Source organism: Malus domestica, chromosome 15 (assembly GCF_042453785.1).
Source record: "Malus domestica chromosome 15, GDT2T_hap1".
In the NCBI taxonomy this organism is placed as follows: Eukaryota; Viridiplantae; Streptophyta; class Magnoliopsida; order Rosales; family Rosaceae; genus Malus; species Malus domestica.
Window position 1 is genome coordinate 40,636,907 of NC_091675.1, and position 19,635 is coordinate 40,656,541.

The 19,635-nt window shown below is 39.6% G+C and overlaps 4 protein-coding genes across 10 annotated transcripts; 1 reads left to right on the plus strand and 3 right to left on the minus strand.

The window, feature by feature from the left end:
- Positions 1 to 3,617: 3,617 nt before the first annotated feature.
- On the minus strand, positions 3,618 to 8,332 carry LOC139192523 (uncharacterized). 6 transcript variants are annotated; one of them, XR_011576724.1, is made up of 7 exons: positions 6,616 to 8,332; positions 5,952 to 6,007; positions 5,242 to 5,501; positions 4,901 to 5,137; positions 4,436 to 4,555; positions 4,186 to 4,314; positions 3,618 to 4,044 (listed from the first exon to the last, which is right to left on the minus strand). XR_011576724.1 is itself a non-coding variant. In XM_070814740.1 (7 exons), the coding sequence occupies exons 1-7, from the start codon at positions 8,330 to 8,332 to the stop codon at positions 4,024 to 4,026; spliced, it is 2,454 nt and encodes an 817-aa protein (XP_070670841.1). In that variant the 3' UTR covers positions 3,618 to 4,023. The 6 variants fall into 6 exon arrangements, 3 of the variants coding, with proteins under 3 accessions (XP_070670841.1, XP_070670840.1, XP_070670839.1); XR_011576723.1 differs by having other exon boundaries at positions 4,901 to 5,051; positions 5,232 to 5,501; XR_011576722.1 differs by having other exon boundaries at positions 4,901 to 5,057; positions 5,232 to 5,501.
- LOC139192525 (uncharacterized) lies at positions 8,307 to 10,877 on the plus strand. 2 transcript variants are annotated; one of them, XM_070814743.1, is made up of 5 exons: positions 8,307 to 8,531; positions 8,896 to 9,057; positions 9,161 to 9,212; positions 10,269 to 10,335; positions 10,592 to 10,877. In XM_070814743.1, exons 1-5 carry the CDS (start codon positions 8,307 to 8,309, stop codon positions 10,680 to 10,682), a joined length of 597 nt encoding a protein of 198 aa, XP_070670844.1. In that variant the 3' UTR covers positions 10,683 to 10,877. The 2 variants fall into 2 exon arrangements, with proteins under 2 accessions (XP_070670844.1, XP_070670845.1); XM_070814744.1 differs by having other exon boundaries at positions 8,396 to 8,531; positions 8,892 to 9,057.
- Positions 10,878 to 11,967: 1,090 nt separating this feature from the next.
- Positions 11,968 to 14,454, minus strand: LOC139192524 (amino acid permease 3-like). The gene is made up of 6 exons (XM_070814741.1): positions 14,216 to 14,454; positions 13,884 to 14,122; positions 13,683 to 13,777; positions 13,375 to 13,589; positions 12,933 to 13,072; positions 11,968 to 12,845 (listed from the first exon to the last, which is right to left on the minus strand). Exons 1-6 carry the CDS (start codon positions 14,337 to 14,339, stop codon positions 12,585 to 12,587), a joined length of 1,074 nt encoding a protein of 357 aa, XP_070670842.1. The 5' UTR covers positions 14,340 to 14,454; the 3' UTR covers positions 11,968 to 12,584.
- A 1,256-nt stretch (positions 14,455 to 15,710) lies between these two features.
- Positions 15,711 to 17,940, minus strand: LOC103401733 (probable receptor-like protein kinase At1g11050). Its single transcript, XM_008340456.4, has one exon. It carries the CDS (start codon positions 17,835 to 17,837, stop codon positions 15,999 to 16,001), a length of 1,839 nt encoding a protein of 612 aa, XP_008338678.3. The 5' UTR covers positions 17,838 to 17,940; the 3' UTR covers positions 15,711 to 15,998.
- Between the last annotated feature and the right edge of the window lie 1,695 nt (positions 17,941 to 19,635).

A 19,635-nucleotide genomic window follows, 5' to 3' on the forward strand; every position in this document is an offset into this window, starting at 1 on the left:
TGAACCACGATATACCTTGTGTTATTTACATTACTTGCAGATTCACGGTCGGATTTACGTTGTTCCAAGACCTCCGGTTTTGTGCATCAACAACATTAAAGACTCAAGAAACAATAATTGGATGTAATCAATTCATATAAAGCATATAATCATGGTTTCGAATTCACCTCTAACTAAAAAGAAATTAGTTCCTCATGTTCGCAATTAAACAAAGATAACTTAAATTAGACATTGAAAATAAAAGATAGAAAACAGCTAAGAGCTCTCCAAACAATCCAACGTCTTGAATGGCAAACACGGCTCCAGGTGGCTCCTTCTTCTCTTTCCTTGCACAGCTACAGCACAATGGGATGAATTTGTGGTGGATGGTGTGGTGATCTGATGGTAGAGGGTGGTGGTTTGAATTGTGGCAGAAAATATGTATTTATAGGCTAGGGTTTTGTTCAAAGTAGTGGAGGAGAAGGATTACACAATCCTAGAGGAATAGGACTAGGAAATTCAACACAAAGCTTCTAGAAAGGGATTAAATTCGTCAGATTTCTAGGGGAAAATGATCAGGTTATTTGCATTGTTTCAAGGCTTCTAGAATCAGATATTATGTATTCTAATGTGATAAGGAGTCCCCCTCGTAGCTGGAATTAAGGTAGGATAGGATTAGGATATGATAAGATAAGATAATGTTAGTTTGGATGAGATAAGGTTGGATAAGGTTTTGGATAAGATAAGCCAGTTTTGATAATATCTCCTTCTTTTGAGCTGATTCCTTATTTTCAATGTCTTAAATAAATTTCTTTAAATTCGTCCATTCCTTGTGCTCCATATGTAAGCTATCCATTCCAGCTCAAAACTGCTCTAAAATGCTCCAAAATGCACTTTCTTGCCAACTTTATCATTTGGACCTATAAACACACGAAAATAGCTTAAAACACTATAATAAGTAGAAACTAGCTATGAAAATGCAAGAAAACAAGCTAACTAAGTCGCATAAATATGCTCCTATTAGCTAGAGAGGGATATTCCCTTGAAACCTAGAGAATAAGCCTTTACGTACATAAGGAGGGAGAGAAGCCATTAGAAGGGGATTCAGATTAACATAGGAGGAGATAGAGAAAATGTAGTGAGAGAGAACCACCCAGGAAGAAGCCCAGAAAGGTCTATTTTAGTCCAGAAGCATACTCCAAGTCTCAGACATCACCATTCATGCAACCTTGACAATTTCCACAAGCCTTCTATCAAACATCTCAACCATTCATGCAACCATGCCAACCTCCTCTCTCTCATGTAAACTATTAATCTTCTAACTTCCACACCACGCTTCACTTGAGCAAGTCATTATCTTGATTTTTCATGCTATCTTCGAGCTGTTGATGTTACTCGAGTATTTCCTAAGACAAGCTAACTCTTTCAAGATATCCTGGAACTTGTGATGCGATTTATATAAGCACACAAATTAAACCCTCTTTTTGACAATTGTAGTATAGATGTAAGTAGGGTATCGTTCTAAACCGGGGATTAGGAGGGCTTGCTAAAACCTCTAAACTGACTCAAAAACAAAAAGAAACAAAGTTAAAAATGTAAACAAAAGACTTTTTTAAAACAAGAAAGTAAAAGGGGGATTTGGGTTTGGTGAAGTTGAAAGTAAAACAAATAAACTAAAACTTAAATAGATTTTTAAGTAGGCAGATTATAAAACGAATTTGAGAAATAAGATGATGGATGGATTAGTTAGAGGTCCGTTCTTCACACATGACACACTTGTACATGAATCGATTTCCAATTGCTTTTCAATAAACTATGATGCTCAACACCCCAGATTGACCGTGATGCACAAATTAACCCTCAGATTTTCCTTTACTTATTGAATTGGATGAATGCATGCGACAATCCAAATTATTCTCTAAAAGTCCCCTATATGAATGCATAATAGAGATACAATCAGAGATCATTACGTTCAATGAAAATCATAAGTGTTGACGAGGCAATTGTAACTATGAATGCATGATACGTTTGTCAAGAATTCAATTAACGCGATTGTGACAAGCAACCTTCACTACTCATGAATATAAACTTGTAACAATTAGGTGAAACTCATTTATAGTCTAGCATCTAATTCATGTATGAAAACTAAGTATGCATCCTTAATAAACATACAAGAATCAGTTATGAAGAAAATAGTAATTGAATTGCAATCACAACTTATCAAATCACAATTGGAAGAAATCAATTCATATCACAAGCATGTTCATGGCTTCAAACTTCCCCCTAACTAAATAGGGGTTTAGTTCCTCATGTTCACAAAACAAAGATAAATAGAATTATACATTGAAAATAAAAGAAAGAAAACACCTAAACGTTCCAACGATCCATGTTGGATAGCAAGCACGTACAAGAACTTTCCTCTTCTTCTTTGTTGCAACACAAGGTTGGAGTGATGTTTTGAAGGGTTGGTTATGTGGAGGAATGGATGGGAAGGAGTTTAGATATGTAGGGAGAGGCAAGGCAAGGCTTAGAGAATGGTTAATTTCTGGATGATTTGAATGAGGTTGCTGCCATGGTATTTATAGGAAAAGGATGGACTTGTTTAACACAAAATTCTGGTGGAATTGAGTAGGTGAGCATGGCAAGAGTGGGAATTGTTGGTGGGTTAGGTATTGAGTCATCCATTCACATGTCATGGTGAGTTAAGCATTGCATCATCCACTCACATGTCATGGTGATTTAAGCATTGCATCATCCACTCACATGTCATGGTGATTTAAGCATTGCATCATCACTCAAATTTCTGGTGAAAGTGAATCAATGCCCACGGCATTGAAGAATTTCTTGGTTTTGAGTGAAGTTTTGGTCAATCCTTCTAGAAATTTATCCCTTCTTGCAACTTGTATTTGTTTCACCAGATTTTTAGCATGTTCATAGCCTCTTTTGTCTTCAAATTCGTCCCTCCTCATGCCTCCATGCTTGCACAATCCAATCTTGGCCCAAAAATGCTCTAGAATGTTCCAAATTGCTCCTTTTTGCATACTTTGACAATAAAACCTGAAATTGCACGAAAATGACTTTAAACACTAAACTAACTAAGGAAAAATAACATAAATGCATGAGAACAAGCCAATTAAGTCGCATAAAAATGCTCCTATCAACTTGTTACGAAACCGTACCTAAGGAGATAAGAGGACATTCTCAAAGCTCAAGTCCACCTTAACCTAAAAGTCCCCCAACAATAGCCAAATCTGTAAAAAAAAAAAAAAAAAAAAAAAAAAAAAAAAAAAAAAAAAACATATTTTAGTTCAAGTTGGTGGGTTTTAGGCCTCAAATTGTATGCTTGAACATATAAACAATTTGAGATCAGACGTTAGTGTAATTGCATTGGTTAAAGCACACATGCTCCCTTATATAATTATATTCGAATCTCATCACTACGATTTAAATTGGTTCAGTATAGTATAGAATATGAATTCAGTCTCAAATTGAACTGATATACAAAACCACCAAATTGGTTCGGGTTGACCGGTTTGCACGGTTGTTTTGGATGTCGACCCAGCCCTAATTCTTAACGGGACGTCAGGAATTTCTTACATGTCCATCGTTTAATCATGTAGGTAAACAAGGTGCAATACTTCAGGCAAAACACGCATCGTTACGACTCGTATTAGTATGTACAATCATCATTTCTTCTTATCAGAAAACTATACATATATAATCATATTTGTATCAAATGTTTCTCTGTCGTGAACTCTTGTATCGTATTTATATGACCAACATTTTGACAAATATATTGTGTCACGCTCTACACGAAATTGTGTATCTGCTGGACTGCTAGGGTGCAAAGCTGCAAACATTCTTAGTAGCACAATGCTTGTATATGACTCCATGCCACTCTCTGAGTGGGACTTTAAACTTGTACCATCGAGGATACACAAATCCGGTGTTAGATTTCCTGGCTCAACAAGCACTTGGCATTGGCTATGGCTAAGCTTTCCACAGACGAAAACAAACCCAGCACGACAGCATACCCATGGTTGGTCATTTACCATAGTAAGATACCTGTAGCAACCAAATTAAGATATCCAATTTACCGTGTCATAAATAAAAAGGGAATGGAACATAATCATCGTTGAAAAAGAAGTGATAAGAAGAGAGTATATTGTGTAACTGGTTACCGCAATGGAAAAATATGAAACATACCACGATATTCCTATTAGCACATCCAACAAAAATCTTTCCTTGCCAACCTAACAAAGTTGTTATGACAGAATCACAGGGGATGGATCCAATAAGCCTCGAATCTATTTGAAACTCGTCGCCAGACAATTCCTGTGACACGCAAATGAATTTGCATGAGTTCAAAAGTTTGATAACATAGCAAACCAGCTTCATCACATAAAAATACTGGAAATAAAATAAAATAGGATGAAACCATATTTTGCACGTGTACCTGTACATTGACAGTTTTATCCAACCCTCCTGTGAAAAGCCATTTTCCCTCAATGCCAGAAGCAAATACCGCACCGTTGTGCATTTTAATGGATTTCATGAACACATCATTCCTCCAGACCTGAAGAGATCCGAAAAAGAAAAGGCAATTTAAAAGAAAAGTTCATCAGAATGACAATGGTCAGGTTGATTAGTCCATTCTACAATGCCAACTTGAAAACTTGAATGCTACGGCGATCAAAACCTTAGGGACAAAACTTAGTATATAACCTTAACTGGTTTTAGGGTCCTGAATGGATTCATGTATGTTCATCCTCAGCATGGAATTTACCCCATACAGCAGGAGTCATATCTTAACTATACGTGGTAGGATATCAAAAGACTGACTTGAGATGTGATCCTTAAATGCCCAAATGAACACATAATTCTAGCCCGGATCAAGTAAGAATAGGGGTAAAAAGAACACCTTTACACATCCATTGTCATGAGTTGCAATAAGCATGTGCCTGTCAACAGCAAGAGATAAGACAGAGGCCACGGTTCCTGATGTGTCTTCGCCTAGTACTGTCAAAGGACTGTGATCGCTTAGACTCCATAATCTGATGGTTCCATCCCAACTGCCGCTATAAAGAACACCATCACAAACTGCAAGCGTTGAAACTACTGATCTATGACCAGACATAGTGCATGACAAGGTGCCATCCTGAATTTTTTTCAAAAGAGAGTTTCTTCCACATAAAAAAGAGATGCATGCCAGTAGAAAATAACAGACAACATAAAGAATGCAAACCCCTCACCCGCACTGACCATGCCTTTACTGTTCTATCTCCGCTGCCAGTATAGACATATCCATTTCGGCAGGCCAAGGCATGAATGCCACTAAAGCGCCAATCTTTATCCTCGTGGAATGTCTTTAAAGGCTCTTGCCGGAGAGGGGTACATGTGCCCCAGACAAATATACCACCTCCACTGTCACCACTAATGCACAAGGGTTGCTCTTCATCTACATAAATTAGAGCCTTGATGGTATGTTCATGACCTTTAAATGTATGTACATGAGAGAAGTCCTACATGAAAGTTGCACCGACAAAACTTAGCGAAAGGGAAACATGGAGAAAATTAAATTGATATAAACCACCAAATTCAAACTATATGAAGTCCAACTTATTCTCTGGAGAGGCCAAACTCCAAAAGGTTGGCTTCTTGTGTGAATATTAGGAAGACACAAACAACATAATCAACAGTGCCCGCTCGTCAAATCATTTATGATATCAAGCATGCAATAAACAGATTAATCGAAACAAAGCTGCATTTATAAGTTATGACATCAGAAGAAATTATATGGTAGATGTGGTAGCAGGCACTCATGTTTGTGCATTTCAAACAAAATTATTATTAGCAACAGTGAAGGTAAAATGCTAATACACTCATCCATGTGCTCTCACGTGCACACGCACACACACAATTAATTACATGAAAAGACTAACTCCATAAAAGACAACCATTTCAGTCTGTACCTGCAACGACCATACGTGGATAGTTTTATCGAATGAGGAGCTAAATAGAAAGTCCCCTACAAAAAGAAGTAAAATCCATATTAAATCTCACATACTTAATGTATAGAAAAAAGTATGCATTGAGCATGACTAATGTTCAGTTTACATATTCTTCTCTTGGCTGTCGGAGAGTTATGCACCATTGGAAAAGGAAGATGCCAAACTGAGGGGATGTTTGTTGTTTCACACAAATCACTTAACACATCTTAACGTAAGTTCTAAGATGCTTTAGGCTTGTTTAATCATCTTAAGATGTTTTTTAGATAAAAAGATATATACATACACGCACACACACATTTTGTTTGCTTTTGTTAAAATTTAATTGTTTGATAAGTTTATTGAACATTTTAGTCTCAAACCTGCCCTTCCATCATTCTTCGTTTTACAAGTCATATCCACAAATTCTTTCTTCCCTAATCGAACAACGCCCCCTCCACCTTACTGGTTGATATTTCCCTCACCTTGTGTCACCCAAAAAGGGAATGCTTCTATTTTAGTTTCAGCCGTCTGTTGGAATTCTTAGAACCTAATAAACAAAATGGGCAGACTCTACTGCAGCATAAACACTGCTTAACCAAAACAACATGAGATGTGCTATCTAAAAAGTACTGTGTAATGATTATACCTCCAACAGCTAACGCTGTAATAGCGTCGCGATGACCCTGCAGAATTTTAAACTTGACCTTTCCCCCTGCTAGGCCATCAACAAAATCACTGTCAGCCCTCTCATCCCCAACTTGATCAAAATCTGATCCTCCACTGATTTCACTTCCTTGCAGTCCATTTTCTTTCGGTGTTTCTAATATTTCCTTGCTTGTCCCACAGAGTTGCCCCAGAATCAAGCAAAAGCTTCTACTATCTTCCTTAATCACCCCCTCCAAACTGGCCATGATATCACATTGAGGCTTAATAATCAGTTCCCTGATGCATTTCATCAGGTCCATCACAAGTGGGCGACTTGCTGGATCATAATTCAAACATTTGCAGAGGTTTTCCCTTAGGGATGCATATTCCTGACCCAATCTCCCTTCGATCAAAGCACGGACTCTTTCAATCCAGCTTGCATAAGTTACATGGTCAAAAAAAGAGATTCCACAATTCTTCACAAGCTCTTCATCAAACTCTTTTCCAAGTAACAGTCTTAGAAACACACAGGCTAATGACCAAACATCCGAGCCACATCCAACCGGATATCTCGAGCTATCACATTCTACTGCAAAGCCCTGTTTCTGCAACAGCTCAATCAGCACCTCCGGGCTAACAAAATCACCATCTTTAAACAAATTCCAAAATGCCAGTTTCAATACTTCAGCATCAGTTGATTCAGTTCCTATTCCACCAGAAACAGAATCTACAACACTTCTCCATACCTTCCTTCCTGTCACTAACACCTCATTCAAATCCACCTCAACGTGACCAAAATCATCGAAACTAAAGCACGAAAAACCAAAACATCCAGCAACAAACCCCTCTGAATTCAAACCAGACACCACCTCACACACCTCCATAGCAATCATTGCAAATGCAGGCAACCCATCTTTAGTAAAACCATCCTCCCCAGCTCCCAACTTCCCCGAAAAACTCCGATTTCGCCTCTCACACCCCAAATACAGAAACCCATCTTCCAAATTTCCCCAAAAGCCATAAACTTTACACACTCTCCTACAATGCCTCAAAGAAACTCTCAGCAGCAATCCCATTTCGTTCCTCTCTTCCTCTCTCATTCCACTCAAACACTTCAAAACCCTTGCAGTGTAACTGAATTCAAACCCAGAACTATCCGAACCCGGTAACGAACCGACCCGAAAAAGGCTGACACTCTCTTCCTCTCTAAACCAAACCCGACCCGACCCGAAACCAGAACCAGTTCTTCCTTTCAACACAGTACAAAGCTCATCTCTCGTTCCATCATCAACCTCGGTTTCCACCGAAACGGCGTCGCTTGGAAGCACCCAGTCCTTCCACTTGATGTAAAACTCGTCGGACCAAATGCACGGCAAGAAACTACCAACTCCATCGGCCGATTGTTTATGGGGTGTTTGGGAAATACCGGAATTAGGGTTAGGGTGTAGTGAGAGGGAGAAAGAGAGGAGGTCGATGTTCTTGGGCAGAGCTGTGGGTCCCTGCGGAGGGTACTTGACGAGCTGGGTGCACGCCGGGCAGCGAATCGTCTCGGGGTACCGCTCGGGCAGCCTGACCAAGCAGGCCTCGCACGCCGAGTGGCCGCACGCGAGTACGCGCGGAATTGTGGACTCGCTGTCGTAGTTCTGCAAACACACCGGACACTCCGGCAACTCCGGCGACTCCATCGACTCCATGTCTCCTCCACAAGCCAACGACATCGTTTCGAGATTATTACACGTTTGGATTTTTCTTTTTGTTGGACCTTTTATTCATCTAGTTTTGTCATATTATCGAAACTACCCTTCACACATCTATAAATATCCCTCTCCGCACAAACTAGTGTCTGCTGTTCGCGTCGTGACGGAAGGGGGATCTAAAGAGCTCAGCAGTAGCTACGCTTTTGTAAGGAAGTCCGAGGTACGTTTTCTGTTTGGTTGCCGAGAAAATTTAATTCGCGCCCAAATGAGCGTTGATTATTTATTTCTTTTTCTTTTTTTCAACTTCTGGTGGATCACATCGGAAATTCTGACATACTTTAGAAATCTGTACTCAAATTATTGTTTTGGGATCGAAAATTCAGTAATTTTATTCGATTTTAACGGTGAAGATTTGATCCTTAAGTATACAAAGCAAAGAGATCTGGTGGGTTGCAAACCCTTTTTCCCTTTCTTTTGAATTATGTGAATTTTTTTTTTCATTTATTTATTTATATTTCTGCAATTGAGCATTTCTGGGGTTTTTGTTGGTGGTGCTGTTGATATTGTTTCATGTGGTCAGCTAGGAGGCCATGGCGGGGTCCGGCAGTTCCATGCTGTATTCCATCCTTCTGTTTACTGTGATTCTATCACTTCAACAGATGTACAGAGGGAAGTTAGCATCAACGGAGTTGTTTACCATTCTTGGGGGTTTCATTAGTTCTCTCCTATTTCTTGCGCTGCTCACCGTAAGTTCTAAACCTCATCGTTTCAAAGAGATTGTATGATTTGTTCTCTTATATGTCAAGTTTATACAGTTATACTTATCGGCGTTGGTTTCTGCTATTGCAGTTCATTGGCAATTTCCAAGAAACAAGTGGTATAAGGACTGGCTGGGGTGCCGGTGAGTGTCTGTTCATTTCGTTTTTATTTATTTAATTCTTTGAGAGTCGATGTGAACTGGAATCTTCTGAAATTCTGTACATGTCAAGGAAGATTCATGCTTGCAGTTTGTTGGATTTGACAACATATCTAAAGTTGTTGAAACACATTGAATTTTTTATGTAAATGAGCCACCGGGGACACACAGAACTTTGCGCACAACCTAGGTTTCTGCGTCTTGGTAACCTATTTGTCAACTCTCATAATGGCTTGCTCCATGACATCTCTAGGTTGCCAAGCCTCTAGGATTAGTACTTGACAATATAAAACCTGAAAGAACAAGAACAAGAAATACACTCTTATCTCTTTTATTTTCTCTGGGTACTCCTTGAGTGGCATACAACTTATTGTTTTGCTTCAATACAACTTATAGACATAATTAAGGTCGTCTTCATTAAGGAATACTCATCCTAATTGGAATTTAGTTATGATCATTCTCCAATTGAGAAACCAAGACCAATTAGGAAAACCCCAATTGGAAAAACAAGTTAATTCTCTAACACTATAAATCCTAATACACTTAGGACAACTCATCATAGGGTCGAAAACCCAACACTTATTACATGTTTCTTTGAAGTTTGTAGGACGAAGGAAAAAGAAAAAGGATTTTCTAGTGTTTGGGAAAATTAAAATCAAAATTACAGCGATAATGCAACTCTTTTATTCTAGGAACCTATTATACCAATTTTCTAGTGTTTGGCTTTCGTTGTGAGGAAGGAAAAAGGAGATAGATGAAACATAAAGCTGCATCAAAGTTTCTTGCAAGACTCAAAATGTTTCATATTGAAGTTTTGTAAATGATTTTTGTTGTAATGATCATAAATAATCTGACCTCGCTTCAGTTGGTTGTGCAAGCGTAGCACGTATGAGTATTAAAGTTTTCAAACTCAATCTTTGCGTTATTTCTATTTAATGTATTTGTAGTAGCTTCTGAGAAGTGTATCTGTGCATGAATCTCAGTGCCCGAGTTTCTAATCAGAATGTATTCACCAAAATTATTTATTTTTCCTTTCTGCAGTCATTATAGCAGAAGTAATTGCTCTTATTGCTGCTGGCACTGTGCATCGAGTTTGCATCACAACATGGTAAGGGCATGTAATCAAGTATTCTGTGAAAAATATTCTTGCGTCTTGTACTCCTGATCCTGAGTGCATTTTCAAACCAAAAAAAAAACAAAAAGAAAGAGGGGGGATTTGAATTCAAAATATTTGACACCAAAGCCAACGTGCAATATGATTGACCGCACAACTTTTTTGAGTGTCTAGACTCTTGGACATGCCGTTAAGTTGTCTTGGAGATGTATATTGACGACAATGCTAACGATCCAATTTTACCATGCAGTTTCTTGTTTTCTGCCGGCTTACTCTATGAGGTCAACAAGCTTTCAGGGATAATGCTAACCAAAAGTGAATCTAAAACGAAAAGGTACTAAGCGGAATTCTACAGTTTAGGATATGATGATCTGCCGTTCTGGAATTTTGTTGTTTACTTTCCTAATGAGGTATAATTTTGAGAGAGCAAAAAGGAGTATCATTTTGATATGTTTCAGATATTTTTCTACCTTACAAACCCGAAAGATGTTATCTGTTGCTTAGCTGCTTGTTACAGGATCATCCACCTACCATCACTTCCTTGCTTAGTTACTTTTCTGCTTTATGCCTTATGGTTTCTTCGTCGAATTACATAAGCTAGTGTTCCATATATTTCTCGTAGTTTTATCTGTCTGCATGTTGTCAACAAAAAAATTTCAAACAAGCATGTGTTTTTCACTTTTCAGTAGGGATGGTTTAATCATCTCACAATTGTGCAATTGTGCAATTGTGTGAAACCCTAAGACCATCTAGTTTCTCAACAACAGACAGCAAACACTTGCTGCATGAAAATTCACCAATACTTTGACGTGTGCATGCTCGGTACAAACTGCTTCAACTTCATGTACTTCCAGACTTTATGAAAGACACTAAATACCTCCTCAGTCTCCTGGGGTAAACCTTTAGAATTCGTATCGTTTGAGACCCTATGGACGTTCTTGAACTTGTTAGCCTTACAAAAAGCGTCGATCAAGGCATTGTACACAACCACATTAGCCCTGATTCCATTCCTTCCATCTTCAAGAATGCATCAACAGCATCTTCACCCTCCCTGCCTTGAAAAGAACTTCAACCACGATACCATAAGTTACTATATCATGATTACAATCCACATCAACCTTTTCTCTAAAAACCTCCCTCGCCTTAGGCAAGTTCGGATCCCTCCCCCATCCGTCAATCAATATACTTCAAGTCTTTGTGTCTGGCTCAAACCGATCCTTCATCTTATCAGAAACCTCCTGAGCGTTCTCACATTCTTAGACTTACACAAAGCACTCAGCAAGCCATTAAAAGCGGCTGCTAAATTCGGAGCAGAGTCGTACTTTTTCCATCACATTAAACGTATAAAGCGCTAAGCAAACGTACTTTGAAAGTTGTGTAAGTTGCTTGGAAGTAGTGTAGATGTCGGCGTTTTGGCGGGACAGCTCCAGGCACTGCGAGTTGAGTGCTGGCTTCCAGGCGCTGTGAGTATTTCTCAGCTTCTCGACCTATGAAACGCGGCGTACGAACTGGATACTTGGATGTCGTTTGAGATAACCCCACATGCCATTTTGCCCCTGTTGCAAATTTGCGGTCTTGGAAGAATGTACATTAGTATTCAACTTGAATTTGCTCATTTACGAGAGAGAGAAGATGCATAAAACAGAAATGCGTGATGTCTCGATACAATAATGCAATACTGTGCAGAGGGGAATTTATTCGTAGCCTCCTGTAGTCTCATACAAGTGATAAACCTTAAAATCAGGGGATGCATCTATTACCCCTACGCCCTATACTGAAATGCATATATGCCTATGAGTACTCTGCATCCAACATATCCATCTCCATCTCCGTCCACAAATATTTCATCCATGTGAAGGAGAGTTGGAACGTAGTAGCTCCACATATTGAAAACAGGCAATCGACCGTTTATTCTAAAACTCTCTGTCCATTGGCGCCGTCTTCAGTCGCTTGGTGAGGTCATAGGACTTGAAGCTTTTGCCATAACTTAAACCCAGATCCAGCGGAGTTCTCCCGTCCTGGAATACACACAGCTATTTCGGTCGTCACTTTAACAGAAAAATCCTTGCTCCTTCTCTACTATATATGGAAGCAATCCGAAATGGAATTGTTTTCTTTTTCCATCAATTTTCCAGAAAGATGATAATCTCACTCAAATTTTGTTTCAAACTTTCAACATCCATTGCAGTGAACACAATTAGGGTTCTACAAGTTGTGTTTGGGAAACTTTTTGCTGCTGTTTTTTAGACTAACGCGAAAATGGGTTGGGCGAAAACTTGGTATGCACCAACAAGGTTGATCACAATGGCGGCGTTGGCTACGTCGATGAGCCACAATGGGTTAGATAAGCCTCTGTCAGTGAGGAGGTTTCCGGGAGCTATGTCTCCGAAAGCAGCGTAGCCCGTGCAGCCACATAGAATGTAGAAAATGGATGTCACTGCCAAACTAAACCGAGTGGCCTTCTTCATTGTCTTCATTTCAGATGGCGGGGATTTAACTGTGTCCTGTTACATTTATATGGTTGGATTAATTACACGAAATCATCACGAAAAGTTTAAACATTGATAATTTAATTTGAAGAAGATATAAACCTGAATTTCAATGAGGATGATTGAGTAAGAGTATGCAAAAGCTATGTTACCAAGTGCTTGGAAGGTCCTCCACATCTTCTGGGCAGGAGTCACGGCCCCAGTACTCATTCCAGTCATACTTCCCTTGATTTTTCCATTTTCTGGTACATGCACAAAAAATAAGACTGAACTAAATTTACAAGAACCATTTTAATCCTGAAAACCAAGTTCAAATTTTAAGGCATCGTTTGACATTCGAGTCTCATGTCGACCTAGAGTTTACGGCAACTCACATTTGAATTTGATATCAAGCAGGGAGAATAAATGGAGGCGATTTTAATGTATTAATCTCAACTATTGATATCAAATTTAAAAGTGAGTGACCATGCATTTCTTCATCACCTGGTGATGGCGAGAACATTTCTCCATTCAACGTAGCAGTAATAGAGGAAACTATGTGTACCAGCTACTTTAGCAACTCCAAGGGCTAGTCCAATTCCTGAGTAAGTGAAGGACATGACTGCAGCAACAATGGAGAACCAAGACAACTTATCAAAGTTTGGAATTTGAGACAATATAATTTCTGGGATTCCAAATGCTAGCATATAGGGATAGTAGCTGGCATGACATGGATCTTTTCCACCACTATTGTGGAAGCAATTAGACCTCTTTATTGCCCTGTTTAATCAACACGAAACTCATGAACCCAGCAAATATTATGTGATCAAACATTATCAATTTCTTAATTGAGTTTAAACACTCGAGACTTACACCATGCTTATAGAGGCTGTTACAGTATAGCCAATAGTAGCTCCAAAAAGGGTCAATTGCTGAATAAAGCCACACATTTTGACTCCCAAGTTTACCTGAGAAATTCAAATTAACACAAACAAAATGGGGATAAAGACCTTTGGAGAAAAGGAGGAAAAGAAAATCACTTGTTTCATATGTCCAAAAAAATCAAAGTATTACGCAAAATTCACCAAGGTGGGATCGAACAGCATCCGAGTAGGTGCAGTTTCTCTTCCCAGTGACGGGATCCCGATAGCAGGAAACGAGAAGAGTTGAAGTGTGGTTGGTGATGATGGAGAACATGACCATCACAACAGGACCAGCAATCCATCCTAGCTGAGCTATGGCCCAAGTCAAGGACAGAACTCCAGACCCAACCACAGCAGTGATTATGTGTGAACTTGCAGTCCAGACAGTTCCTTGTACCACAAACAACGCAAAATTAAAATGACTAACAATTCAACATGAACAAAAAAAGAAAAGAAAAAAACAACTAGAGAAGTGTAATTTACCGGTTCGTTTGGGACGGCCATCGTCATCGATGTAGTTGGAGCCTCCTTGCACATTGAGTGAGACATCAATAACTGGGTTGTGATGAAGCTGCAGCTGCTTCCTTGCGGCAGTGTTGTCACCCATAAAATTAAAATGCAATTATGCAAGTCTCAGTGCCAAACAATTCTTTAGTGTTATTCTTTAATGCATCCAAGTGTAGTTTAACGTTCAATGGCATTAGTATTCGTGATAAATTTGATACTAACCAATATATGCTATTTGTTCGCCTAAAAAAAATATGCTGTTTATTGACTACATTATCCATTACGTGAAAATATTTTGGCATGTCTCTTATACTGCCACGTGGTGTAATTATCTATTTATCCTGATTTATATGTATTTATATAGTTTAACTTCATGAATAGATACACACGCACAGATACAAATATGGTGTTTCCAAATTACACCATATTATCCATTGATGTTGGGATATTGCTTACCTCCTAAATCGCCTTATCCTTGGAAATAGGTCTACTAAGTACTTCAAGTTAGTAGACAAGTTGAACGGATTATCGCACGCTAAAATAATATTGACTTCTAATTTAGCGCATGGTTGTGCCTCATAAGCAATACTAGTATACTACTAGTAATTAAACATTTTCTTATTTAGATTAGATTAATTACATTTGCAGATCCATATATACATACCTATATGAGCAATACTAGTATACTACTAGTAATCTAACAGTACTCTGTACTGTCGTACAAAACCAAACAACTTCATCAGATTGCAGTACGCATTCAGTTAAATGCCAAAACCATGTAGCAATGATCAATGGCAGTTCAGTAAATGATGCCCTTTTAACTATCCAACTCAATCGCTTTAAAACCGAAAGATGCAGCCTACTTTTGCTTCTTAAAAACACCCGTTACACGAATAGAAGCATGAGAAGTTGCACTGTTATGCAGTAGCAGCTTATGTTGTAAGAGGTTGGAGCTCAGGTGTGGAGGACATGCACTGCCTGCAACATCTGACCGCACTGCTGCAACGGCTAAAATTCATGAATTTCACTTCCTCAGCTCGTCCTGACCAATTGGACTGAAAGTTCACTTCGCCTCCAGATCCCCCACTTTTTGGATATAGACTAATCTGTTACTTTTCAAGCAGCTCTCACATTTGAACCTAGAATTACCATCCCCCGTTCTACTTGAAACACTTCTTCTCGAACCATCAACATTTCGCTTATACAACAAAGACGAGTTTGAACTCTCTAACGGTTTCAGCTTATAGGCTTCATAAGGTTCATGCCTATGTGCCACAAAATTAAAGGCAACCCTAAATAGTCTTCCTAGGAACTAAAGGCAACTGGAAATTATCATGAAAAATCCGCATATTTCCTTTATTTCCATTATGAGCCTCAAAATTAAAGCGCAAACATGACACTGATCATATATGTCATTCCAAGTCGCTTTAGACACCAAATTAGCAATCAACAAAGGATTCGGATCAAGATGTTAATGTTTGTATTTGTATATATTCATTGTGTATGAGTGAGAAAGAATATGAACATTCCTCAGTGATTTACAGACGATGAAGCATTCAACCATTCTGAGAAAGACAAAACACAGTAACACAAGATAAAGGAGAGCTAAACCTGATTGGGAACCGACATAGCAGCCCAAAACCATCTGAGCCCTAGCTACTACAGACCCTCTAGAGATGCAAAATAGTTTTCACCGGCCATGAGCAGTGACTACTTGAGGAATTTGTAAGAGTCAAACTCCTAGTGCTCTACTCATTTGTTAGAAGTTCCCATCTTGATCTTTCACTTGGCAAGAACCTAGAAAACCAAAAGAAGTTTTATGTGACTCATTACCAAGTGTCATTGGTCTGTCTGGTAAATTGGGAATATCAATATCACCCTCCAACATCTTGAGGGCCTCAGAAATTGTGGGCCGAAAAGCGACCATGACATGAGCACAAAGAAGTCCAACAAGCACAAACCTCTCCATCACACCCTTTGGTCCACCCTCCCTTATTGCCTCATCAAAAATTTCATCCACATTCCCTGATTTCAGAACCATCCATGCCCAATCTGAGATCAAAATAAACGAAGAATTTGAATCAGAATTTGGTGAGTCCAGTACTTTCCTTCCACTCATGATTTCAAGAATCACAATGCCGAAGCTATAAACATCACTCTTCTCCGTCAGCTGTCCATAGAGGGCATATTCTGGTGCCAAATAGCCACGCGTGCCAGCAACCCTTGTTGTGACATGAGATTGTCCCTCTGAACTTTGTTTTGCCAATCCAAAGTCCGCAACTTTCGCCTTCATTTCCGAATCCAATAGTATGTTTGTGGCTTTTATGTCCCTGTGATAAATGGCAGGCTTGATCCCATAATGTAAGTAAGCAAGCCCCTTCGCCACATCTAGGATTATGTTCTTTCGTTGAGGCCAATTTAATCTCTGCTTGCTGCTCAATTGATCACTGAGATTCCCATTCGGCATAAGATCATACACCAAGAACCTTCTTTTGCCCTTCAAATCATCACTTGTTACACAACAGCCTCGAAGTGAAAGAAGATGCCGGTGCCTTATTTTACTTATGATTTCAACCTCATTCAAAAAATCTTCATCTCCTTTTGAGTCCAAATCAACAACATGCTTCACCGCAACAAAACTCCCATCAGAAAGTGTTCCCTTGTACACAACCCCATATCCACCTTGCCCAATCATGTTCTTTTGAGCAAATCCACCAGTGGCTCTTTCAAGCTCGGATACAGCAAACCATTTTGCTCCTAAATTGGGCAGATAGTTTGCTCTGAAAGTAGTTACATAATCCTCATGAAGTGCATTTTGCTTCTCCTTCTTATCCCATCTCTTGTACAGAACTATAATCCCAACGGAAACCAAAACACCAATGACAGCACCCGACACCCCAAAACCCCATATCATCAAACTCTTCCCGCTCATCTCATTCATCTCCTTTTCGCGCGCGGAGCCATAAAGCGGCAACCCGAGAATGCAAGTAGCCGTTCCGCGATCACTCGGCCCCAACTGGTTAACAATCCCAGCAGCATACAACACAATGAAGCCAAAGCATTTCTTGCCGTTTGGGTCGAGACCATGCAACTGCTCATCCACCAACTTGCCGGCCTCAACACAAGATTGACATTCTGTCAGTCCCTCCAAGTCTCCTTTGCAGGCAGTGTTCAGGGGGGTCAGTAGCCCGACCCTCGCTATCCAGTCCTGGACTGTTATTATCCCGGCACAATGAGAAGGGCTGCCCACAAACTGTGTTGAGTTAAAGCACATGGGGACTCGAGATGCAAGCGCGAGGGGTTCGAGTTTGGTCTGCAGATTCAAGAGGCAGGAGGATAAGGAGTTTGAGTTGGGGAGTTGGAAGAGTGAGGTTTCTCTGAGGTGTTGGGCAAGGCCTATGCCTAGGAAGCTTAGGAGGGTTTGGCAGCAGGATTTTCCGAGGGGATCTATGCACACTGAATGGTCCCACGGTAGAGTGTCAACGTAGCTGAAATCTATGGGACATGAAGAGGAGGAGGAGGAGGTGGAGGTGGAGGAGGAGGTGATGGGGATTATGAATAGGAGGAAGACTAGGGAATATGGGAAGGCCTTACTCATCTTGATTTCCTGTGATTTCTGATAATTGTGGTGTTGGGACAGTTGGATGTTTAATAACGGATTAAGTCAATTTACACCCGAGTTCGAATGTTATTTCGAGTAATTTAGAACAGATTAACGGGGGGTTGGTGAAACAAATAGAGTTTTTGGGGGTTTGAGTAACGCGTGGTCAAGAATGGCAGGCGATGGGTCAATGTGCAGACCAAACTCCTCATTTTAAGTAGACTAGTATTAGTCGACAACTCGACATGTTTTTCATATGTGGAAAGATACTAGAAAATTTTACCAGCACGTTGTTACGGATCGAAAATTCAACTTTAAATTATCTTGTAAACACAAACACACATATTCAAACATAGAGAAATTAAAATGGAGACTGCAAAGCGAGAGTAATGTCTAAATTTATACAATTTTATTGAAACCGGTTTGTATGGATGAGTTGTATGTATGAGTTGTCATCCTCACTTTAGCTAAGTCATAGGCTAAAGTCACTTTCCATAGCTTGTCATTCACCTTACATCAAACTTGCTTAGTTGCTTGTAAAAGCTTCTTTACTTGTAATTTGGTTTTTGATTTTCCACTTGTTAGGGCAGATTTTAGGGATTGTGTTTGTGTAGTTATCCTGCAATCTATTGTAGCTTTCTTTTGGCTCTCTATAAGAGTTGCCTTCACTCTCTTGTAACATTCATAATGCAATATACAACAAATATTGAAACCAAAACTCAACATGGTATCAGAGCAGGAACCATAGGGTCCTGACTCTGTTCTTTTTTTTTTTACTTCTTCATTTGCTCATCATCGATAAAGATGGCAGAAGAAAATGTGTCTAGTGCCGACAGTGCCTCATCCTCCTCTCCAAACTTAACCCAAGGGGTTGAGAACAATCCAAATCAACGACTCTGCTTGGTGCTACTGAACAAGTTCAACTACCTTCCTTGGTCAAAAGTTGTGTCACTTGCTCTAGGAGGAAGATCGAAGCTAGGGTTTATCAATGGAAGCTCTGAGCCCCCAGAATCCACTTCACCAACTTACGATGCATGGCATACTACTGATCAGCTGGCCATGTCCTGGTTACTTAACTCTATAGAGCCAAAACTGTCTGAGCTTTTCAGCTACTCAGAGTCTTCCTTTCTCTTATGGGAGTTTGTCAAAGACATGTATGGCAGCCAAAACAACTCAATTCGCATCTTTCAACTGAAGAAGAGTGTGGCTAGTTTAAAGCAAGGTGATCACTCATTTGTTCAGCACCTTGGAAGTATGAAATCCATGTGGAATGAACTCGATATGTATCATCCACACACGACTGATTCCGCTGTGCTATTGAAGAGGGCTGATGAAGACAAGGTTTTTCAAATCTTAGCAAGCTTGGGAGCGGAGTATGAAGACCTGCGTAGTCACTTGTTAATGACTCAAGAGTTGCCCTCCTTTACCACTGTGTGTCATGCAGTCCAAAGAGAAGAAATTCGACGAAGAATGATGAACGTTGAGCCCAAATCTAACTCTGAAGCTAGGGTTTTCACGACAAATCACAAAGCAACTGGTGATAGGGTGCTTGGCAAGAAAGCAGATTGGAAATGTTCTTATTGCAACATGAATGGACATTTGAGAGAAAAATGTTGGATTCTTCATCCGGAGTTAAAGCCTAATTTTGATAGGGAAGGCAGGATGATCAAAGGTGGGAAGGGTGGAGTCACTCCAAAAGTATTTCATTCAGCTTGTTCCTCAACTGATGGGATGGCCAATTTCTCAACAAATCATGTGTCCTTGATCAACTGCTTTTCTTCAAAAAAAGCAAGGA